At 42.5% G+C, this 18,933-nt stretch overlaps 1 protein-coding gene across 1 annotated transcript in view; it reads right to left on the bottom strand.

Annotated features, from left to right (window-relative positions):
- The window catches only part of FNDC1 (fibronectin type III domain containing 1), a 1,187,183-nt gene that overhangs the window by 283,546 nt on the left and 884,704 nt on the right, over positions 1 to 18,933 (bottom strand). Inside the window, exon 15 of the mRNA XM_085611596.1 lies at positions 8,033 to 8,141. Coding sequence (XP_085467722.1) covers positions 8,033 to 8,141 — 109 coding nt within the window. The remainder of the gene's footprint in view (positions 1 to 8,032; positions 8,142 to 18,933) is intronic.

The following is an 18,933-nucleotide window of genomic DNA, read 5'->3' as shown; positions in this document are numbered from 1 at the left end:
GAGAGAGAGAAAGTGATAGGAAGGTGGGTGATTCCAAGAAATAGGGGAGCAAATGTATTTTCTCTGTTGGACGATCCACGCAGATACTAGCATCAAGCGTGTATGTACCATAGTAGCGTATACCACTCAATTAAACCATTGATCATATAATCCTCTCCCTTACATCTGGAGCCACTTCACTTCCGGCATAAATTGTAATCCACTAAACGGTATTTTTTGCGCTACCATTCCATTGACAAAATGTATGAAGATGTTGGAGTTTTGTTGGGCCTTTCCTGATTTACAGAACAACAACACTGTGAGTTCGTTTAAGAGCGATATGCAATGTATGTGCAGCAAATATCTTGCTAGGCGAAATATATACGTTTATGTATCTCATGCCTCCCACCATTCGAGCCAGCAGGAAGACGTTCATTTCATTTTTGTAAAATGTCTACCCCATGCTGAAAGATACATCCAGGAGGAAGTTCACATCGCATGCCAGGCATTAACGTTTGTCACTGTGATTCATTTTCCCTGCCACGTTTGATGTGTGCACTTGCTCAATTTAAAGAAACATTTACATCCAGGTGGATGTCAATTGCTGAGAAGAGTCTTATTTAGCGGACTCTGCATCTGGTGGGCAGATGGCCAGCCATCTGGGCCTGGACGCTGCACCCCCACATCCGATGCAATCTACGTATAATCACGAGTATCACAATCCACAGCATCAATTAAAGTCTAATAATTCATTCTCTATTATTTTAGAAGGGATAATTAAACATAGGAAATGGTGCACCATTTGGAATTAGCTGGCAGTTAAGGTATTACTCATCAAAGTTAAAAGTGTAATTCCCCTGCCTCCATCTTCCCCATTTGCGTACTTACTAATAAAGTGGCCCCACTTCTGAGGCTGGAACTTCGGCTTATAATACGTGAGAAATGTAAGCCCCGGCCACCCACTTTTTAGGTAGTGAAAAACATCAAATGGGGTGCAGTGTGGCCCTAGTACCCTAGGGTCCCAGTGCTGTTGCATCTGCTGTACTTTTGATAGGTACGCCCCAGCATAACGGAGGCCATAAAAGAGACCTGCACCATGACACCATGGGGCATATTTACAATAAAATGGTGAAGCGTGTCGCTAATCCAAGAAGGCTAACAACATGCTTTGCCACTTTAGAAACTCAGGGCTGCACCATATTTACTAGACTATGGTGCATCCCTGCGTTTCTCCCTGCAATGGCTCTAAATTTAGCTGCCTAGCGCCAACGCAGGCACACTTGCACAATAGTGCAAGGGTGCCGGTGTTGAGGGGAAGATTGTTTGTGTGAAGGAAGGTCCACCTTCCTGTACATAAACAATCTTTAAATGCCATTTTGTAACTTGTATGTTGCTGCTTAATGCAGAACACATAGAAGTTGAAAAACTGTATTTCTTTCAAATGTTTGTTTATGTGCAGGAAGAGGGACCTTCTTGCACATAAACAATCATAGGCAATTTGCTGTTTCTATGTGTGTTGCACAAGGCAGCACACATGGAAACAGGAAAAATAAGGAGAAATAAAGCATTTCTCCTCATTTTGCCTGTTTTAAGACCAAGTTTTTCCTGGTCTTAATTTTGGCACTGCCTCCTATTTACTCTGGCCTTGTAAATAGGGGGCAGTGTCAAAATCAATGGGTGCTGTGGTAGAACACCCATTGCCTTTCCCTTTTACGCTAAATACAGCGTGAAAGGGTGCCTTATTTACAAGGCAGCGTTAAGCGCTGCCTTGTAAATAAGGCGAGGCCCCTATCGCCATCACAACTTCACTGAAAATGATACTGTGGTGGCAATAGCAGTATTAAAAAAAATGGCAGGACACTGATCCATTTGCCTAGATTGTGCTTTGTGCTGCTACGTACTGCAGACATCCTGCTTTGGCAACTCTCAATTGTAGGGAATAAGATGAGGAAGATGGCCATGGGGTGTGTGCCCAGATTACTCACTCACTATAATCGATGTTATCCTCTACTACCGCCCTTTCTCTCTACAATCCATCCTTCTATTCCTCCCAGCCCTCTCTTCTCCAGGAGCCTTGGTCCAGGGGTGGCTGGGTACACTCAGAAGGGTTCTAAGATTGACAGGCTCTCCACAGCACACATAAAGGCTTATCCTAATGTGTCTCACAAGTGGGATGCACCTCATCAGTAATGACTGTGATGATGGAAAGATAATTTAGGAGTAAAATAGACTACTGGTAAGTAATACAAGCATTATTAGGTAGCTGTAGACAGTTCTCCCTATCCCAGATGAATGAATCACGAATAGGAAAAGTAAAGGTCTCTAGCTCACGATGTCTGTCCGGTTACCGAAGAGAATGGGACTTGTGATTTTCTGAAGTTACTCTGCTTGTTTACGGACCATAACCCCTGATTTATTCCAAGAGTAAAGCTTAGGTGAAGATAACTAAATTTAGCAACATCATAAAACTATGAATCAGGACCACCAGTCCTTTAAACAAGCGTCAGTGCCAGGATGACAGTGAAGTCGTACAAATAATCAGGAGAAATAACAATGCTGAAATAGGAGTGATCTTGTGCTGAACCAATCCCCTCTTTCCAGGGTCACATAGCAGGACCTATATTTTTCCTTAGCCACTGACAACTCTTTCATCTTTACTCAGTAACTTGCTAAATCTGTAATCTGGTGCCTCAAAGGCCTCCTAATACCCTGATACGTCCAGAGCTGACCTGGCAGTCATTTCCTTAATTCCCCGCCATTGGTGGAGAAAGATGAAAGAGATAGGGTGACACCCCTATGACAATCCATGAAGCAGGTAGTGGATGCAGTGAAGACACTAAGAAGTGGGGCATTATCATAGCTACATTAGTGAAGGCACTTTATCAAGTGCAATAGTAGAGCTGTCGAACTCTTCAGCAACACCCCATAATAAAAAGTCTGCTCGGGGTCCCCGTTAGATCCCATTCCGCAGAAACTCTGGAAGGAATTGGGGTCGGAAACTTTTCCGCACCTCCATCTGATTACTAATCAGTCACTAATCAGTGGTGTGGTTCCGGCCTATTGGAAGGATGCGTTGGTATCTCCCCTTTTGAAAAAACCCTCGCTGGATCCCGCTTGTTATGGGAATTATCGCCCTATTTCCTTGTTGCCATATCCAGCTAAGATAGTTGAACGCCTCGTTAGCCAGGAGCTTTCGGGGTTTTTAGAGAGCACGGGTATACTGGAGGAGAATCAATTTGGTTTTCGTCCTGGGCATGGTACCGAGACTGCATTGATCACTGCCTTGGATGATTTGCGTATGCGGGCGGATAAGGGGCACTCTGCAACTCTGATATTGCTTGACTTATCCGCCGCATTCGATACGGTCAGCCATACTATTCTCTTACATCGGCTTGAGGAGGTGGGGATTACAGGATCGGCCCTAAAATGGCTCTGTTCTTATCTGTCGGATAGACGGCAGGCGGTCTTTCTGCCTCCGTATCAGTCAGATTTTCTGCCTAATAAACAGGGTGTCCCACAGGGTTCCTCTATTAGTCCGATATTGTTTAATGTTTATATGCGACCTTAGGTGCAAATCATTAAATCCTGTAACATTATGGCAGTTAATTATGCCGATGACACGCAATTGATCATCTCCTTGGAAGGTGATCAGGTGGATTCCTTATCCACCTTCCACAACTGTATGCTGGAAATGACGACCTGGCTGAGAAACAATGCCTTGCAATTTAATGGCGCCAAAACTGAGATCTTACACTGCTCAGTGGGCCGGGTACCTCTAGCCTGCCTCTCAATTTTTGGCCTCTCCCATTGGACACCCCCCTGGTCCCAGTAAAGACTGTACGTAATCTGGGGGTCTGTTTCAATGAGAAGCTAAGTCTTGAGTCGCATGTTAACAAGGTGGCCTCGAACTGTTATATGATTATGAGAGGCTTACGCAGGATCCTTCCCCTACCGCCCCTCCGTGTGCGAGGTACAGTAGTCCGTTGCACTATCCTTAGTTGTCTGGACTATTGTAATGCCTTGCTGCTTGCTTCCCCAGTCTATCTGATCCGGAGACTTCAACGTATCCAGGCAGCTGCCGCAAAACTTGCCCTTCTGAGACCGCGCTTTTCATCCAGCACTAAGGCTTTGTCCGAGCTCCACTGGCTACCTGTGCAACAGAGAATTTTGTTTAAATCCCTGTGTGTAACCTTTAAAGCTCTTCATGGCCTTGGCCCTAAACCGTTGCAAAGTCTTTTTAGATGGTATGCTCCCACGCGCACTCTGCGCTCTTCATCAGCTAGGCTGGCCTTGATTCCCAAGACGAAGAGAGCTACCTTGGGAGGCAGAGCCTTTAGCTCTGTGGCTGCGCGACTGTGGAATAGTCTCCCCTCTGAGTTACGACAGGTACAGGATTTGACACTTTTCCGTGGGCGGCTTAAGACCTGGCTGTTCCCCAGAGTTTAAATCCCAGCCCCCTCCCTCCCTTTCTTTCCTTCATTATGTCACTAGCGCCAGGATGCCCGTAGGGTTGCAGTGCGCTCTACAAATATTTATACATACATACATATTTATACATACATATATTGCAAGTTTGATTTAGACCCTGGAGGGCGTCCTGCCATAAGTCAGGGTGGTGGAGGTCAACTCCTCTACCTCCCTAGCTGAACAGTCACTTGCCAGTTTAAGAGATCACCACTGGCCTGGCACGAATCTGTGTGCATGTGGAGGACCTGTAACCATGGTGACTCCTGTGAAGGCACTGAAAGTTTGCTGCACTGATGCTGTCTTTTAGGCGGTTATGCAGAAAATATTTTTGTTTTTGATAATCAAACTCCCAAAGTGGGAGTGTTGTTTCTGAAAATTATAAAAAATAAATGCTCCCCCACATCCTCTGAGTTTTCTCGCAGGATGGGGTTGTCATTATGTTTTTTACACTTCGATGATGGACAGAATTAATACATTAATTTATCGCATCTAAATAAAGCTGCAGTATGATACCCATGCCATTATGGCCCCTGCTCCACTGGGCCACTGGGGTAAAATTTCCAATCACCGAGCAAGCAGGGGCTCTGCCATCAAAAACCTGTCAGTTTGCTATGACTTGTAATTTAACATTCAAACCAAGGGTTTGGCAGGCAGGCAGGGAATTCCATCATGTTTGTGTAGGGGCATAGCTTCAGGAGGGGTGTTATTCCCCCCTAACAAATGTAGTTCCTGATGAATAGTTGGGTATAGGTGCTTTCAGTTGGGTTTGGTGAGGTGTCTGTCACATTTCACCAGGGATTTTTGCATGCACACACTCTCTTGTCTCTGTTTTGAAAGTCCTAAAAAATGTTGATTATTTGACAAAATATTGTCGTTCTCTCACTTAGAACTCATACTAATCCGCATTCCTCTCCATTTCGGCTGCCCCTTAAACCCATATCATCCACCTTACTTGGCGTATAATGTATTTTAACAATTCATGCCAGCAGGATTGTTTGCAAATCTGAAGCTCACACCCCCAATCTTACTGACCAAGCTCCGCGCCTGCGTATGTGATGGAGTACCCAGTCCTTCCAACTCTACATCAGTCTCTGTGTTAGAACGAGTAAAAGACTATAAGAGAATGCCAATTTCCCATTCCCTCACAAATATTCCAGATAGCTAACACTGTCCTGCATTACAGACTACCCAAACATGTTCAGGAAAATCCTGGGTGATACAAATCATCTCTGTATTCTCAAGAAACATCCATGAATATCCATATGAAAGGGTTACAGTGAACGCTAATGTCCACATATAATATCCCAAAGCTGCCAACTTGAAGAACAATCTCATTGTGTGAGGAGGGGCGGGGCCTTGTGCTGAGAAGTACCCAAGAGGCACTTTTGAACATCACACTGCCCCCAGCCCCCTCCTCCCAAACAAAAACTTGCAGAGCCTGGTGCCGATGTCCTAAGGTGTTTTCACACCCCTTAGTGGATGTCAGCAGTTTAAAGCTTCGGAAAACGAGCTGGAAAACCACTATTTACAGTGGTTATCAGCTTGTTTTGTCTGCCACCGTGTGACATGGCTGATTATCTTTTTACCAGACTACAAGTGGTGCACAACGTCGCTGCCAAACTGATATGCAACAAGAGTAGATACAGTTCAACCTCCTTCTGTATGAAGGATTTACACTGGCTACCTGTACGCCAAAGATCCAACTTTAAGCTCATGTGCTATGCACATAGAACGCTATACAAACAGGCCCACAAATCCTACATGGTAAATTACAATTTCATGTACCTCTGCGCAATCTGAGATCCCGCCCTCAGGCACTGGCATCCGTCTGGCGTACGACTAAAGCCAGGATGGGTGACCGATCTTTCTCAAAATCAGCAGCGGTCCTCTGGAACAAACTCCCTCCGGAACTACGCCTGACTGAAGATTACCTAATGTTCAGAAAAAAGCTAAAAACACATCTATTCCCCAACTACTCATCTGATAATTGGAATCTTTCATCTGCTTGCACTCTGCTATGTTTCAGCGCCGTGATGTCCCTTGGGATGAATGTTGCGCTCTACAAGTACATACAAATAAATAAACAAATGAATATCGGCTCCTCATCAGGAAACAGTGTGATCAGAGCCGGTATTGTGTGTCACACGGCAGCACTGTGTGAGTTGGCAGGTAGGAATAATCAGATATGTCTTTTGTATCTTTGACAGATCTTCGACAAACTGCTGACTGTGTGCTTCGCTCTGTTCTAGAAAACAAAGTGCCCCCAGGTACCAGAACGTCACTGACAGCAATGGTCTTGAAATATGGCAAACAGCAATGGGACAAAAATGTCATCCGTTTTCTTGAAAAAGTTTCCTGTCGGGTGAGTGCTTTCTGGAGGCTAACATTCAGACTGAATAAAAAATAGTTCCCTGAGCACATTCTTCGGCTCCTGTCTATTGGCAAACCAGAGGCCTTGATATAAAAGTTGGCTCCGAATTAAATAAAAAACATGACACAGATAGTGCTATAATTTCAGCATCACATGATGCTACTCAAAATAAGTACATGAAAATAGAAGCCTAGACTCAGATACTGCTGGGGATGCAATTGTTGGACAATAGCATACAGTTATGATTTGTGGACAACACAATTATACCCCTCCAGAAGCAGTACATCTAGAAGCAATACACGTGGAAAGAATCCCTCTCGTAGATCATATTGCCTTTGTAGCTTGATCTCTCTGTGTTTTGGGAAAAGCATGGAGATAATAGGAAGATGTGGTTGTAGTTCAAATGCTTACCCAAGAAAACATATTGTCAATTGTGAGCGAATATTACATTGGTTCAACAACTGGATGGATGAGTGAGTGCTTGGATGGATGAATGAGTAAAAGACAGAGTAATAAGAGAAGTATAGAGTAAGTGAGCTCCTAGTTGGGTGAATTGTTGAATAGGTGAGAGTATTAATGGCTATCTGAAAGAATTGTGAGTGTAGGAATAGATTAATGAGTCAATGTGTGGGTGATGCAGACAGGTTACACCAATCGTGAAGGCTGTTGCCTCAGATAGCAGCAGTAATAGTGTTAAAAAAATTCCTGGAATTGGTAGCAGTATGTGGGTACAATCATAACACCAAGTGTGGGAAACACTGTTCCAAGTGTGGACAAAGTAATTCAAGAAACCAGTAACAGTATTACATAGAGGGGGGCAGTCTCATGCCATATTGTAAGAAATTTCTTTATCAGCATTATGCATATTCAGATTTGACTCATTACTTAGTAATCCTTAATGAATGCCCAAATGAGCCTCCCCACTAGTCAATCTTAACTGCATGATTACATTTATTGAGATAAAATAGAGGTTTTATTTAAAATTAACATTGCAAGTCACTTTTAACTGGATGACATGATATACATTTTTTGACCAGTTTCAGAATGATAAATACCTTTCTACTAGTAATCATGTTCTCTTTGCTAGGCAACCTGTTTATGGTTAACTGCAAAGTGTTTTTGTTAATTTATCAGATATGTTTTTCATTTGTAGCTGGTTGAGTACCACTACAAAGATTAGTGTTACTACATCATAATCACTTCAAGAAATCTTACCTGGTGTTTGGCTTCAGATTCTCAATGGGGAAATGTGTTCCCCCTGCTGGCCTTGTAGACCACTTGTTCCTTAAATAGTCATCATAAGAAGCACTATAAACAAGGTAACCTGTGGACGGCAAAGAGGTAAATTTAGAACTACCTCTGTGTTTGATATTGCTGTATTTAGTTCATGCGAATCAACCATATTTACAGAAACAACGATGAGACTAATGGTAAAAACAACCAAAATTCAAAATTGCGAAACAAAAACATCAAAGGCTGGTTATTTTCCCAATTCAACCAACTTTTTAACTCACACTTCCCCATACTTCCCCTTTAGCCTTATCAATACAACTTCCATTAGGAGGATATACAAGAGTGGGGCTTGTGGTAAAATGGCAATATTTAGGAGTTAGTTCACAATGATATAAAAGGTGATAGGAGAATATATAAAAAGGTGAAAATAAGAGGCACCTCGAATTAAAAACTCAGGGCCCAATTCCGATGTCGTTCGGAAGGCCTCCAAATCGGATTTGGCTTTCCCAGATGCGATTCATAACCCTTGTTTACGACCGAATCGTACACAGGTCCGAATGACCAAGTACGATGCGAAGATCACGTACGCGCCTACCGAATCATTTCCGGGACCTGAACCTGTCCATGCGACTGGTTCGTAGCCAAATCGTGCCGCGCTATGGAGCCGTATTCCGACCGAGCGAGTACAATGCAAGATTCGGACAGCTGCTTCCCCTCGGTATCAGCGAGCTGAAACGGCTGTCGGAAGCATACTTCGGGGAACCCTCCGTATTTGTCATCGGGGTGTGCCCATGGGTCACCTCGATCCAGGCATGCACAGTGTGGCCGGCACCATGGGGTGCCCACCACAGGGTGTACGCATTTCCCCACCCATCTCTTTTCTGCTATGGGAGCCTGTGTACGCATCTGTACATGGGCTCCTATAGAGTTCAATGGGAGTTCGAGTGAATCGAGACCATAAGCATACGGCAGCATCATACTCGCTCGTTCGAACTCCCGGCGCATATCTCACTTGGAAATCAATCAATCAAACAAGCATTTGTATAGCGCGCTACTCACCCGGAGAGTCTCAAGGCGCTTGGGGGAGGGGGGTCCGCTACTGCTCGAACAGCCAGGTCTTGAGTTGCTTCCTGAAGGAGAGGTGGTCTTGGGTCAGGCGGAGGTGGATGGGGAGGGAGTTCCACGTCTTGGCAGCCAGGTAGGAAAATGATCTTCCTCCTGTTGTGGCTCTTCGGATGCGGGGGACGGCGGCGAGGGCATGGCTGGTTGATCGAAGCTGGTGGGTGGGAGTGTAGAAGGTCAAGCGGTCGTTGAGGTATCTTGGGCCTTGGTTGTGGAGAGCTTTGTGTGCGTGGGTGAGGAGTCGGAACGTGATTCTCTTGCTGACGGGGAGCCAGTGCAGGTTTCTCAGGTGTACGGAGATGTGGCTGTGTCGTGGAATGCCCTCCGGATCCGAGTTGTACAGAGGGCTTTCCTAGCAAGATTGGAATCGGGCCCACAGTAAATGTAAGATATTGTGAATCAAACATAGCCCAATGCATTGCAAAGAAATGCTTCTTACTGGTTATCCTAATTATCCATTTTGGGTACCTTCTTTTATTCATAAACATTAGAAAACTGTCATTGATGTGTGAGATCTCAGAAGACATTTTAATACAAAATACTTGTTTCTGAGAAATGTCCTCTAAAGATAACATGAGAATAAGGCAACATATTTTGTCTGTTTAATAGAGCCAATAACCAGTGCTATTCTGTCCACAATAGCAGCCTTCAAATAGACTTTAGCATCTTTCATCACACTCCATTTTTATTAGAGGCACTAGATTATTTTAATATGAATAAGGTGGAGGCTCAAATTTGGTTTTTGGATGCGGAGAAAGCCTTCGATCTAGTGTCTTGGGATTGTCTGTTTGCAATTCTGAGTAGTTTTAATTTTCCGAATGTTTTTATTTGTATTTTACAAAATTTGTACAAAAACTCTAGGGCACAAATCATCATCAATAACACCAATATTGGCTCCTGTGCGGTTACTAGAGGTACGCGACAAGGATGCCCCTTGTCGCCAATTTTGTTTGCATTATTTATTGAACCTCTGGCGATCGCAATCAGGAATATTAAAGCCGACACTGCCCCAATTTTAGGTATGACAAATATAAAATTATATGCAGATGATATTGCCCTTTTTATTGACTCTAAACCCTCAAGCCAATTTAAGATTTTAAAAATCTTTTCTGATTTTCAAAAGCTAGGGGGCTATAAAATTAATGTAAACAAAACAGAAATTATTCTACTTAACTGCACTATAGACACCTTAGATCCTGAGTTCAGGAAGATATACAACACGGATCCAAAGAGATATCTTGGAATACTCATATCCGCCAGCCCAGATGATCTTTTTTCACTTAATTATGTACCTTTATTAAATAAGGTGGGCTCTCTTCTAGACCGCTGGAATTTACTTCCCCTGTCTCTTCTGGGGCGGGCATCGCTAATTCGAATGTTGGTGTTACCCCTTTTCAATTTCCTTTTTAGTGCAATTCCCTGCGCAATCCAGGCCTCTTATTTTAAAAAAATAGAAGCTTTGATCTCCTCTTTCCTATGGGCAAAAAAATCTCCCAGATTAGCACTGAGCACTTTATATTTATCATCTGCACAAGGAGGACTGTCCCTCCCAAATTTCAGAGAATACTACTTTGCGTCTTTTGCACATTACAGTCACAGGTTTTTTTTTCTAGACTCTCATGAGACAGATAATTTTTTAATGAAAAGGATGTTGTTTGAATTGAAAATCTACGATCCGGTTAGAGCCACGAAAGATCCCCAAAAAGTTCGCTATAAATCCCTTCAGTGGATCTTCAAGGTGAAAACGCAGTTTTTTAAATTTTATGACTTGCCTATTTTTAGCAATAAGACAAATTTAATAAATCTTAGTTTGGGAGATGCTCGCTGCTTGGACCAAAATATATTAACTCTTTGGAAGGAGAATGGTTTTGAGAAAATTGAAGATTTCCTCCTGGGAAATAGATGGAAATCTTGGGACGAAATACACACCCAGTTAACTCATTCGCACTTAATGCTGAACTGGTCCTTTATTAGAATAAATCTAAAACTCAGAGAACTTAATATAGCAAATTTATCCAATAAAGAAAATATTTCCACTATCTTTAATAACAAAATTCAAAAGAAAATGAGTATCTGGGTCAAAATTTTAAAAGAAAGCAAGGCCCAGGACCCTTACAGCAAGTTTTCTGAAAGATGGAAAAAGAGGGAAGATATTACAATCAGTCATCAGGTATGGGACAAAATAAATAAATTCAATAAAACCATTTTCCGCGGAGCAAATTTTAAACGTATGCAATTTTTCAACAAATGGTTAATATATAGAACCCCTTCCTTCCTACATAATATTTTCCCCCAAGTAGCCAACAAATGTTTCCGATGTGATGAAAAAGGCACTTGGAAACACATTGTCTGGGAGTGCCCAAAGATCCAGGTTTTATGGAAGGAAATAGAAAAATATCTTTCAATTATTCTTAAAACTAATATCGTATTTGATGACCTTATTCCCCTTCTAGGCTGCTCTCCTATTCACACCCAACATGATGAGTCCCTCTTTATAGCTTCCTTAATAGCTAAATCCCTCATATTACAGTCCTGGAAAACAGATTCTGTTCCATCCTTCCAGGCATGGAAGTTCAAACTATTTCAAATCCAGGGTAGGGAAAGAAGTTACTCTTTTAGATCAGGGGCTCTCAAAAAATATGATAAAAATTGGAGTGTGTTCGATTCTTAAAATTGTCTTGCTATTACTTTAAGGGATGTATACTGTTGCGAGAACATCTTTTAGCTTATAAGTCTAGTGTGTCCATCTGGACTTCGCACGTGTCACTTTATACATTAGTTTTTGTAATTTCAACTGAGAAGACGTCCACTGTATTTAAATGCTGCATACTGTTTTCATTCTATCAAAATCTTTTGATTATTAATGGATTTTTTTTTTTTAAATAATCCTGTACTTTTTTTTTTTTTTACAATTTAAATGTTAAAATGACAATTTGTAAGAATATTGCTGCTACTTCTTTTCTCATACTGTATTAATTGGTCTTCACGGCATCTTGTTTTCAGTTTCTCTGTATTGTTATATTGGAACTCTCAATAAAAAAAAATAAAAAAATAAAAAAAATCTTTCATCACACTCCGCTTTGGCAAAACTTTCATCAAGTCCCTTGAAAGCGTTTTACAACTCTGGGGTCGATTACGATGCCGTCCGGAAATTGTTCCGAACTAATCGGTTTCGGAATCGTTTCCGACCGACTCGAGTTCTGCAAGTCCGACCGACTGATTGCAATGCTTCCCTACATCGTTCAGTTGGACTCGTATTGACTGCAGTGGGAGCCTGTGTTCCGAAGAGAACACAGGCTCCCATTGCCAAAATGGGTGGTTTGGGGAAACCATGCACCCTGTGATGGGCACCCCATGGTGCCTGCCGCATTGTGCATAGTTGGTAAGAGGGTTCCCTTGGGTACCCCCACGGGCCCCCACTGGAGGCCTATGGATAAAGGGGGCCTTGCTACGGGCCCCCAAAGTCAGATTCAGACAACCATTTCATGTCAGGCAGACTGAATCGGAACTGCTGTCTGGATCGGTCATCGTAATCGCTTGTTCAGAAACTTTGTCCATAGATCTGTACAATTCGCCTACGAACGACTTGGGCTGTCCGGATCCCGTTCGGAATCAAATTGCACAGCCCGAACAGTGTCCTTGCTTTGTAATTGGTCATCCAGAAAAGTAATGAGACAGAATATCGAGGCCCAAAAATTCAAACTACATGAATATCGAGTTGGAAATATCGTGGAGTGAAAATATCGAGTGCAAGATTATCATTGCCAAGAATATCAACTTGAAGGTTAGTAGAGTTAAATTTAAAAATATAGAAGGCATTAATATCATTTGCAAAAATATGTTTGTTTAAAATATAGTTTTTTTAATGAGTGTTATGTATGTTAGTATATACTTTCAATGAATCTTTCATTACACTCCGCTTTGGCAAAACTTTCATCAAGTTCCTTGAAAGCGTTTTACAACTCTGGGGTCGATTACGATGCCGTCCGGAAACTCTCCTGAACTAATCGGTTTCGGAATCGTTTCCGACCGACTCGGGTTCTGCAAGTCCGACCGACTGATTACGATGCTTCTGTACATCGTTCAGTTGGACTCGCATTAACTGCAATGGGAGCCTGTGTTCCGAAGAGAACACAGGCTCCCATTGCAAAAATGAGTGGTTTGGGGAAACCATGCACCCTGTGATGAGCACCCCATGATGCCTGCCACATTGTGCATATTTGGTAAGAGGGTTCCCTTGGGTTCCCCCACGGGCCCTAACTGAAGGCCTATGGATGAAGGGGTCTTTGTACGGGCTCCCGAAGTCAGATTTAGACAACCATTTCATGTCAGGCAGACTGAATCGGAACGGCTGTCTGGATCGGTCATCGTAATCGCTTGTTCAGAAACTGTGTCCATAGATCTGTACAATTCGCCTACGAATGACTTGGGCTGTCCGAATCCCGTTCGGAACTGAATTGCACAGCCCGAACAGTTTCCTTGCATTGTAATTGTTCATCCAGAAAAGTAATGAGACAGAATATCGAGGTCAAAAAATTCTAACTACATTGAGTTTGAAATATCGTGGAGTGGAAATATCGAGTGCAAGATTATCATTGTCAAGAATATCGATTTGAAGGTTAGTAGAGTTAAATTTAAAAATATAGAAGTCATTAATATCGTTTGCAAAAATATAGTTGTTTAAAATATAATTTTTTTAATTAGTGTTACTCCTGACGCGTGAGCCGGGAGCTAGAATTCGTTTGTTGCTCTTCTTGTCATTACGCTCACCTAGGCATCATTTTTAACTATTTTAGATTAGCGCCGCATTGATTTCTATTTTTCGAAACTCACTTGTCTGTTGTACTGTTGCTTACTGCGGAGAGGGCACCATGCTGTTGTCAGGCGGTGGGCGAGGGGAAAGGCTGCAGCTCACCTGGGGCGGTAGGAGTGAGACCGCAATCTTGGGGGGAGTGCTGGTTGGTGGGACAGTTGTTTTTACCCGGACTATTCAAATGGAGGCACAGCTGCGTCCGCACAGCGGGTGCTCCACTGGCGTGCCAAAGGCAAGCCCGCCTGCGCCCGTCCGCGGTCGACCATCGCCAGTTGCCAGAACCGCTGCACATCTTTCCGTTGATTCTATCAGGTACTCGTGTGAGGAGCTCCCGACTTTGGAAATTAAATGCCCTTCTGCACCTTGGGCCCCCCGGGATAGCTCCTTTAAATGTAAGTTTTGTACAATTCAACTGCCACTGGTGGAGTCGGTCCTCTGTCCTTCAGGCTTTACGGATTTCAAGTTTCTTACTCTGAACTGCCGGTCGCTCACGAAACATCATGCCGAGATGTTTGATCTTTTAGGCGATGAGTCTCCGGATGTTCTATTCTTAACGGAGACCTGGCTTACGCAAGACTCGGTGGCGGAGCCCTGGTTGGCTCTCCCTCAAGGCTATGTGTTGAAGACTGTTAACAGAGGTGGTGGTAGAGGGGGCGGTATTGCTGTGATTGTTAAGGATGTTTATACCTGCAGTTTTAGTAAGGAGAACATAGTGGACTGTGAAAGTGCATTATTTAAAATCATGTTGAATCATAACTTTACTATGTCCGGGCTCCTCATCTACCGGCCCCCAGGTCCCGCTAACAGGTTCAGGGAAGACTTTCACTATCCTAGGGGATCTTAATCTCCATCTTGAGAATTGTGGGAAGGCCGAGATCTACAGTTTTTTGGCTGACCTAGAGGCCTACCAGTTGGTGCAATGTGTCCTTGAGGGCACGCATGTGGCAGGTCATCTACTGGACCCCATATTCTCTAATTTAAGCCGCTAAAAGTTTTCCCGTCGGTCCCGCAGGCGTGGACAGACCATTTTTTGGTCTCGTTCTCGCTGCAACTGTAGGGAAAAGATGACCTGATTCGCCCGCCCCAGTTCTTAAATGCCCCTAGCATAAGCTGGACTTGGGTTTTTTCTCTGCCTGCCTGCCCAGTCACAGGCCTCAGTTACCTCTAGACGTGGAGCTGGCGAATTTGCGTTTCCACGAGTGCTTGACGCTAGGCTTGGATAGTTGTATCCCAGCTAAATTGGGGGTGAAGAGTCGTGGGCCATCTAACCCTTGGTTTAACGATTCGCTAACAACAGCTAAAAAGGGCTGCAAGCAGCTTAAACGTGCTTGGAGACGCTAGTACGACGCGACAGCAAAAAGGGAATATCGGGCGGCCATTAAGCAGTACCACAAGCTCATTCGGAGAGCACGAGCGGAGCATGTGGCCAATAAAATCTTGGCTAGCACTAACCCTGCTAAGACGATCTTCTCCTTGCTCAAGGGTATGAAAAGCGTGGGTGCAACTGGGGTTTCCCCTATCTCCTCGAACCATCAGTGTAATGAGCTGGCTCTGTACTTTGTGAACAAAGTTTAGAAGATCTACCTTGGTCTGCCTACCATGGCCCCTTTTGCTGAGGTGGAGGCACCGGGGGCTATCGGTCCTACGGTGGGAAATAGCCTGTCATCTTTTCCTCCCCTGTCACCCATGGAATTCGAGTCTCTTTATCTGAAAATCAAGTCGGGCTCGCCGGCAGACCCTTTGACACCTGCACTTTTTCGCCAGTTTCACTCTCTTATCTCTCCTTGGGATATTGACCTGGTTAACCTGTCTCTGTCGTCAGCATCCGTACCTGGGGCGTGGAAACATGCTAAAGTCATTCCGGTGCTTAAACAATCTTCCCTGGATCCTGCGGAGTCAGGCAACTATCGTCCTATTTCCCAGCTGCCTTTTCTGGCGAAGCTGGTGGAATCGCACATGAATTTCATTCTTTCCAAGTTTACCGAACAGAATGCCATCCTGGATCCGTCACAGCACGGTTTCCCAGTGCGTCACAGCACTGAGTCCGCTTTGCTAGCAGTAACGGAAGCAATCCGGGATAGCTTGGATGTCGGTGATTCAGCAGCCTTGGTCCTTTTGGACTCAAGTGCCGCATTTGATACCGTCTCTCACGCGACATTGTTAAAACGCCTTCAGGAAATTGGTATCAGGAATGTGGGCTTGGACTGGTTTCGGTCTTTTTTGGAGGGGAGGACCTTTCAAGTCACCGTGCCACATTTTCACTCACAGGAGTTTGCTCTGCATCAGGGGGTGCCACAGGGCCCAGTGTTGAGCCCCTTATTGTTCAACATCTATGTTCGACCCCTGGCTGCGGTGATCACTTTCTCCAAGAAATGCGGTACCAATTTGGACAAGTTTAAAGAGGACCTTTTAGCGGTCGCGGACTGGATGGCGACAAACTGCTTGCAGTTGAACGCTAGTAAGTCTGAGATCTTACTGTTTGGAAAGGATCGGGAGCTGTGATCTAAGCAGTGTTGGCCAGATCGTCTTAAACCCAACCCCTTGCCCAAGGAGGCTGTGAAGAACCTGGGGGTGTGGTTCGACAATGGCCTGACTTTTGACATTCAATCGAAAGCTGTGGCAGGGGTTTGTTTTGGGCTTCTGCGTGGCTTGAAACCATTGCTGGGCTTTTTCCCTCCCAAGGTGCGAAAAACCATTGTCCAGGCGTCAATTTTGTCCAGACTGGACCATGGGAATGCCCTCTATTTGGGCGCTAACATGGCCAGCATTAAGCGCCTGCTGAGGGTACAGAACGCAGCAGCTCGTCTACTGGTGGCACTTCCGAAATCCTGCTCAGTTGCTCACATACTCCCTAAACTTCATTTGTTGCCTGTTGAAAAGCGCATTCAGTTTAAGGCTCTCTGCGTGTCGCATAAGATCTTGACTCTTCAGGCTCCTTCGGGGCTGTCCAACTTGCTAGAGTTTTATGTGCCAGGGCACCCTCTGAGATCTGCTGACCAAGCACTGGTCTGCATTCCTCGGGTCTCGAAAGCCAGAGCTGATGGTCGCTCATTTCGTAGTTTGGCGGCGAAACTCCGGAATTTGCTCCCTGCCTCCATCAGAGCAATTCAGAATCATCTGGCTTTTCGCAAAGCCATAAAGACCTGGTTCTTCCCCATTTTCCATGGTTAACTCTGCTTTTTCTCTCCTGGGTTCATGTCTTTGGTCTATGGTGGCACTGGGACGCCCCGTTGCTGGGGCAGCCATGCGCAATACAAATCTGACTAATAATAATAATAATAATAATTATGTATGTATATACTTTAAATGAATCTGATGTATTTTTTGTATAACATTGTTTGTTTTTTAATATATGTGTTAAGTTTTTAGTAGTTATCAATTTTATTTTAATTAACATTTTCGTGTTTAGTTCCATACCAGGTTGTGTGTTTTTAGGGGAACAGGATGTGAGGAAATCTTATTAAAATAAATTAATGATTATGTTCTATTTATTAATATTTATTTAATTGAGATTTTATAGTGTTAATTTTGTGAAGCAATTTACTATTAACTAATTATTAAATGGTTGTTAATTAATATTAATTAATTAATTGGTGATTAATTATGGCAATTGTGCAGTTTTTTTAGGTGCTGGTTGTGGGGTTTATAGGGGTAAAGAGTGGGAAGTAATTAGTTTTTAATTAATTAATAATAGGTTGTTAATTAATATTAATTAATAATTGAAAATTAAATATGGAAATTGTGTAATTAATTTTAGGTGCGGGGCGTGGGGTTTATAGGGGTAAAGAGTGGGAAGTAATTTATTTTTGATGAATTCACAATTTGTCAAGTAATATTAATGAATTAATTGAAATTAAATATGGAAATTGTCTGATTAATTTTAGGTGCTGGTTGTGGGGTTTATAGGGGTAAAGGGTGGGACGTTACTTATGTTTAACTAATTAAAATTTAGTTGATCATTGATATTAATTAATTAGTTTATATTTAATTAGGGCAATTGTTTATTTTTTTGTTATGTTGGTTTTCCTTTTGTAGGGGTAAAGGTTGGAGAGTAAATTAATTGTACTTACTTTATAATTAGTTGTTAAATACTATTAGTTTTTTTAATTGAAAAATAGTTTTTTTACAGTTTAATTTTAGCTGTGTCTTGTGGAGATTATAGGGGTAAAGTTTGGGGAATTAATTAATGTTTATGATTTTTATTTGTTTTTTAATTAATAATATTTCTTTAATTGGTAAGAATTATGTTTTTATTTAAATTTAGATGTAGGTTGTAATTTGTGTTGTGCTATAGGGTAGAAAATAAAAAAACAAATTTATCTAATAATTAATATTTTTGTTTCTAAATATTTTCTGAATAAAAATATTTATTTGTTTGAATTTTTATTTGTTTATTTAATATAATATTTGTAGGTATTTGTCATATGTATTTAACATTATAATATGTTTTTGTTTTTTTAATTTTTAATATTAAATATATTTGTATTTGAATTTTTAATTTTTAACATATTTATATATTTATTTGTTTTGGTTTTTTAAATATTTTGTTGTTGTTATTATTAATTTGTTTGTTTTTAATTTTGAACTGGCTGGAGTGGAAATAATAATTGTTACCCCTCCGCTCACCAACACTTTCCCTGCTGTTACACTTATTGGAGTGGAAACAGTAATTTTCACCCCTCCGCTATCCAACCCTTTTCCTATTGTTACATTCACTGGAGTGGGAATAGTAATTTTTACCCCTCCGCTATCAACACTTTACTTACTGTTGCACTGACTGGAGTGGGAATAGTAAATTGTATCCCTCCACTATCCAACAATTTCCCTGCTGTTACACTCATTGGAGTGGGAATAGTAATTTTTACCCCTCCGCTATCAACACTTTACTTACTGTAGCACTGACTGGAGTGGGAATAGTAAATTGTATCCCTCCACTATCCAACAATTT

The sequence above is a fragment of the Triturus cristatus genome, chromosome 6 (assembly GCF_964204655.1).
Source record: "Triturus cristatus chromosome 6, aTriCri1.1, whole genome shotgun sequence".
Classification (NCBI taxonomy): domain Eukaryota; kingdom Metazoa; phylum Chordata; class Amphibia; order Caudata; family Salamandridae; genus Triturus; species Triturus cristatus.
The sequence above is the reverse complement of the archived record's forward strand: the minus strand, read 5'-3'. Positions and strand labels throughout refer to the sequence as shown.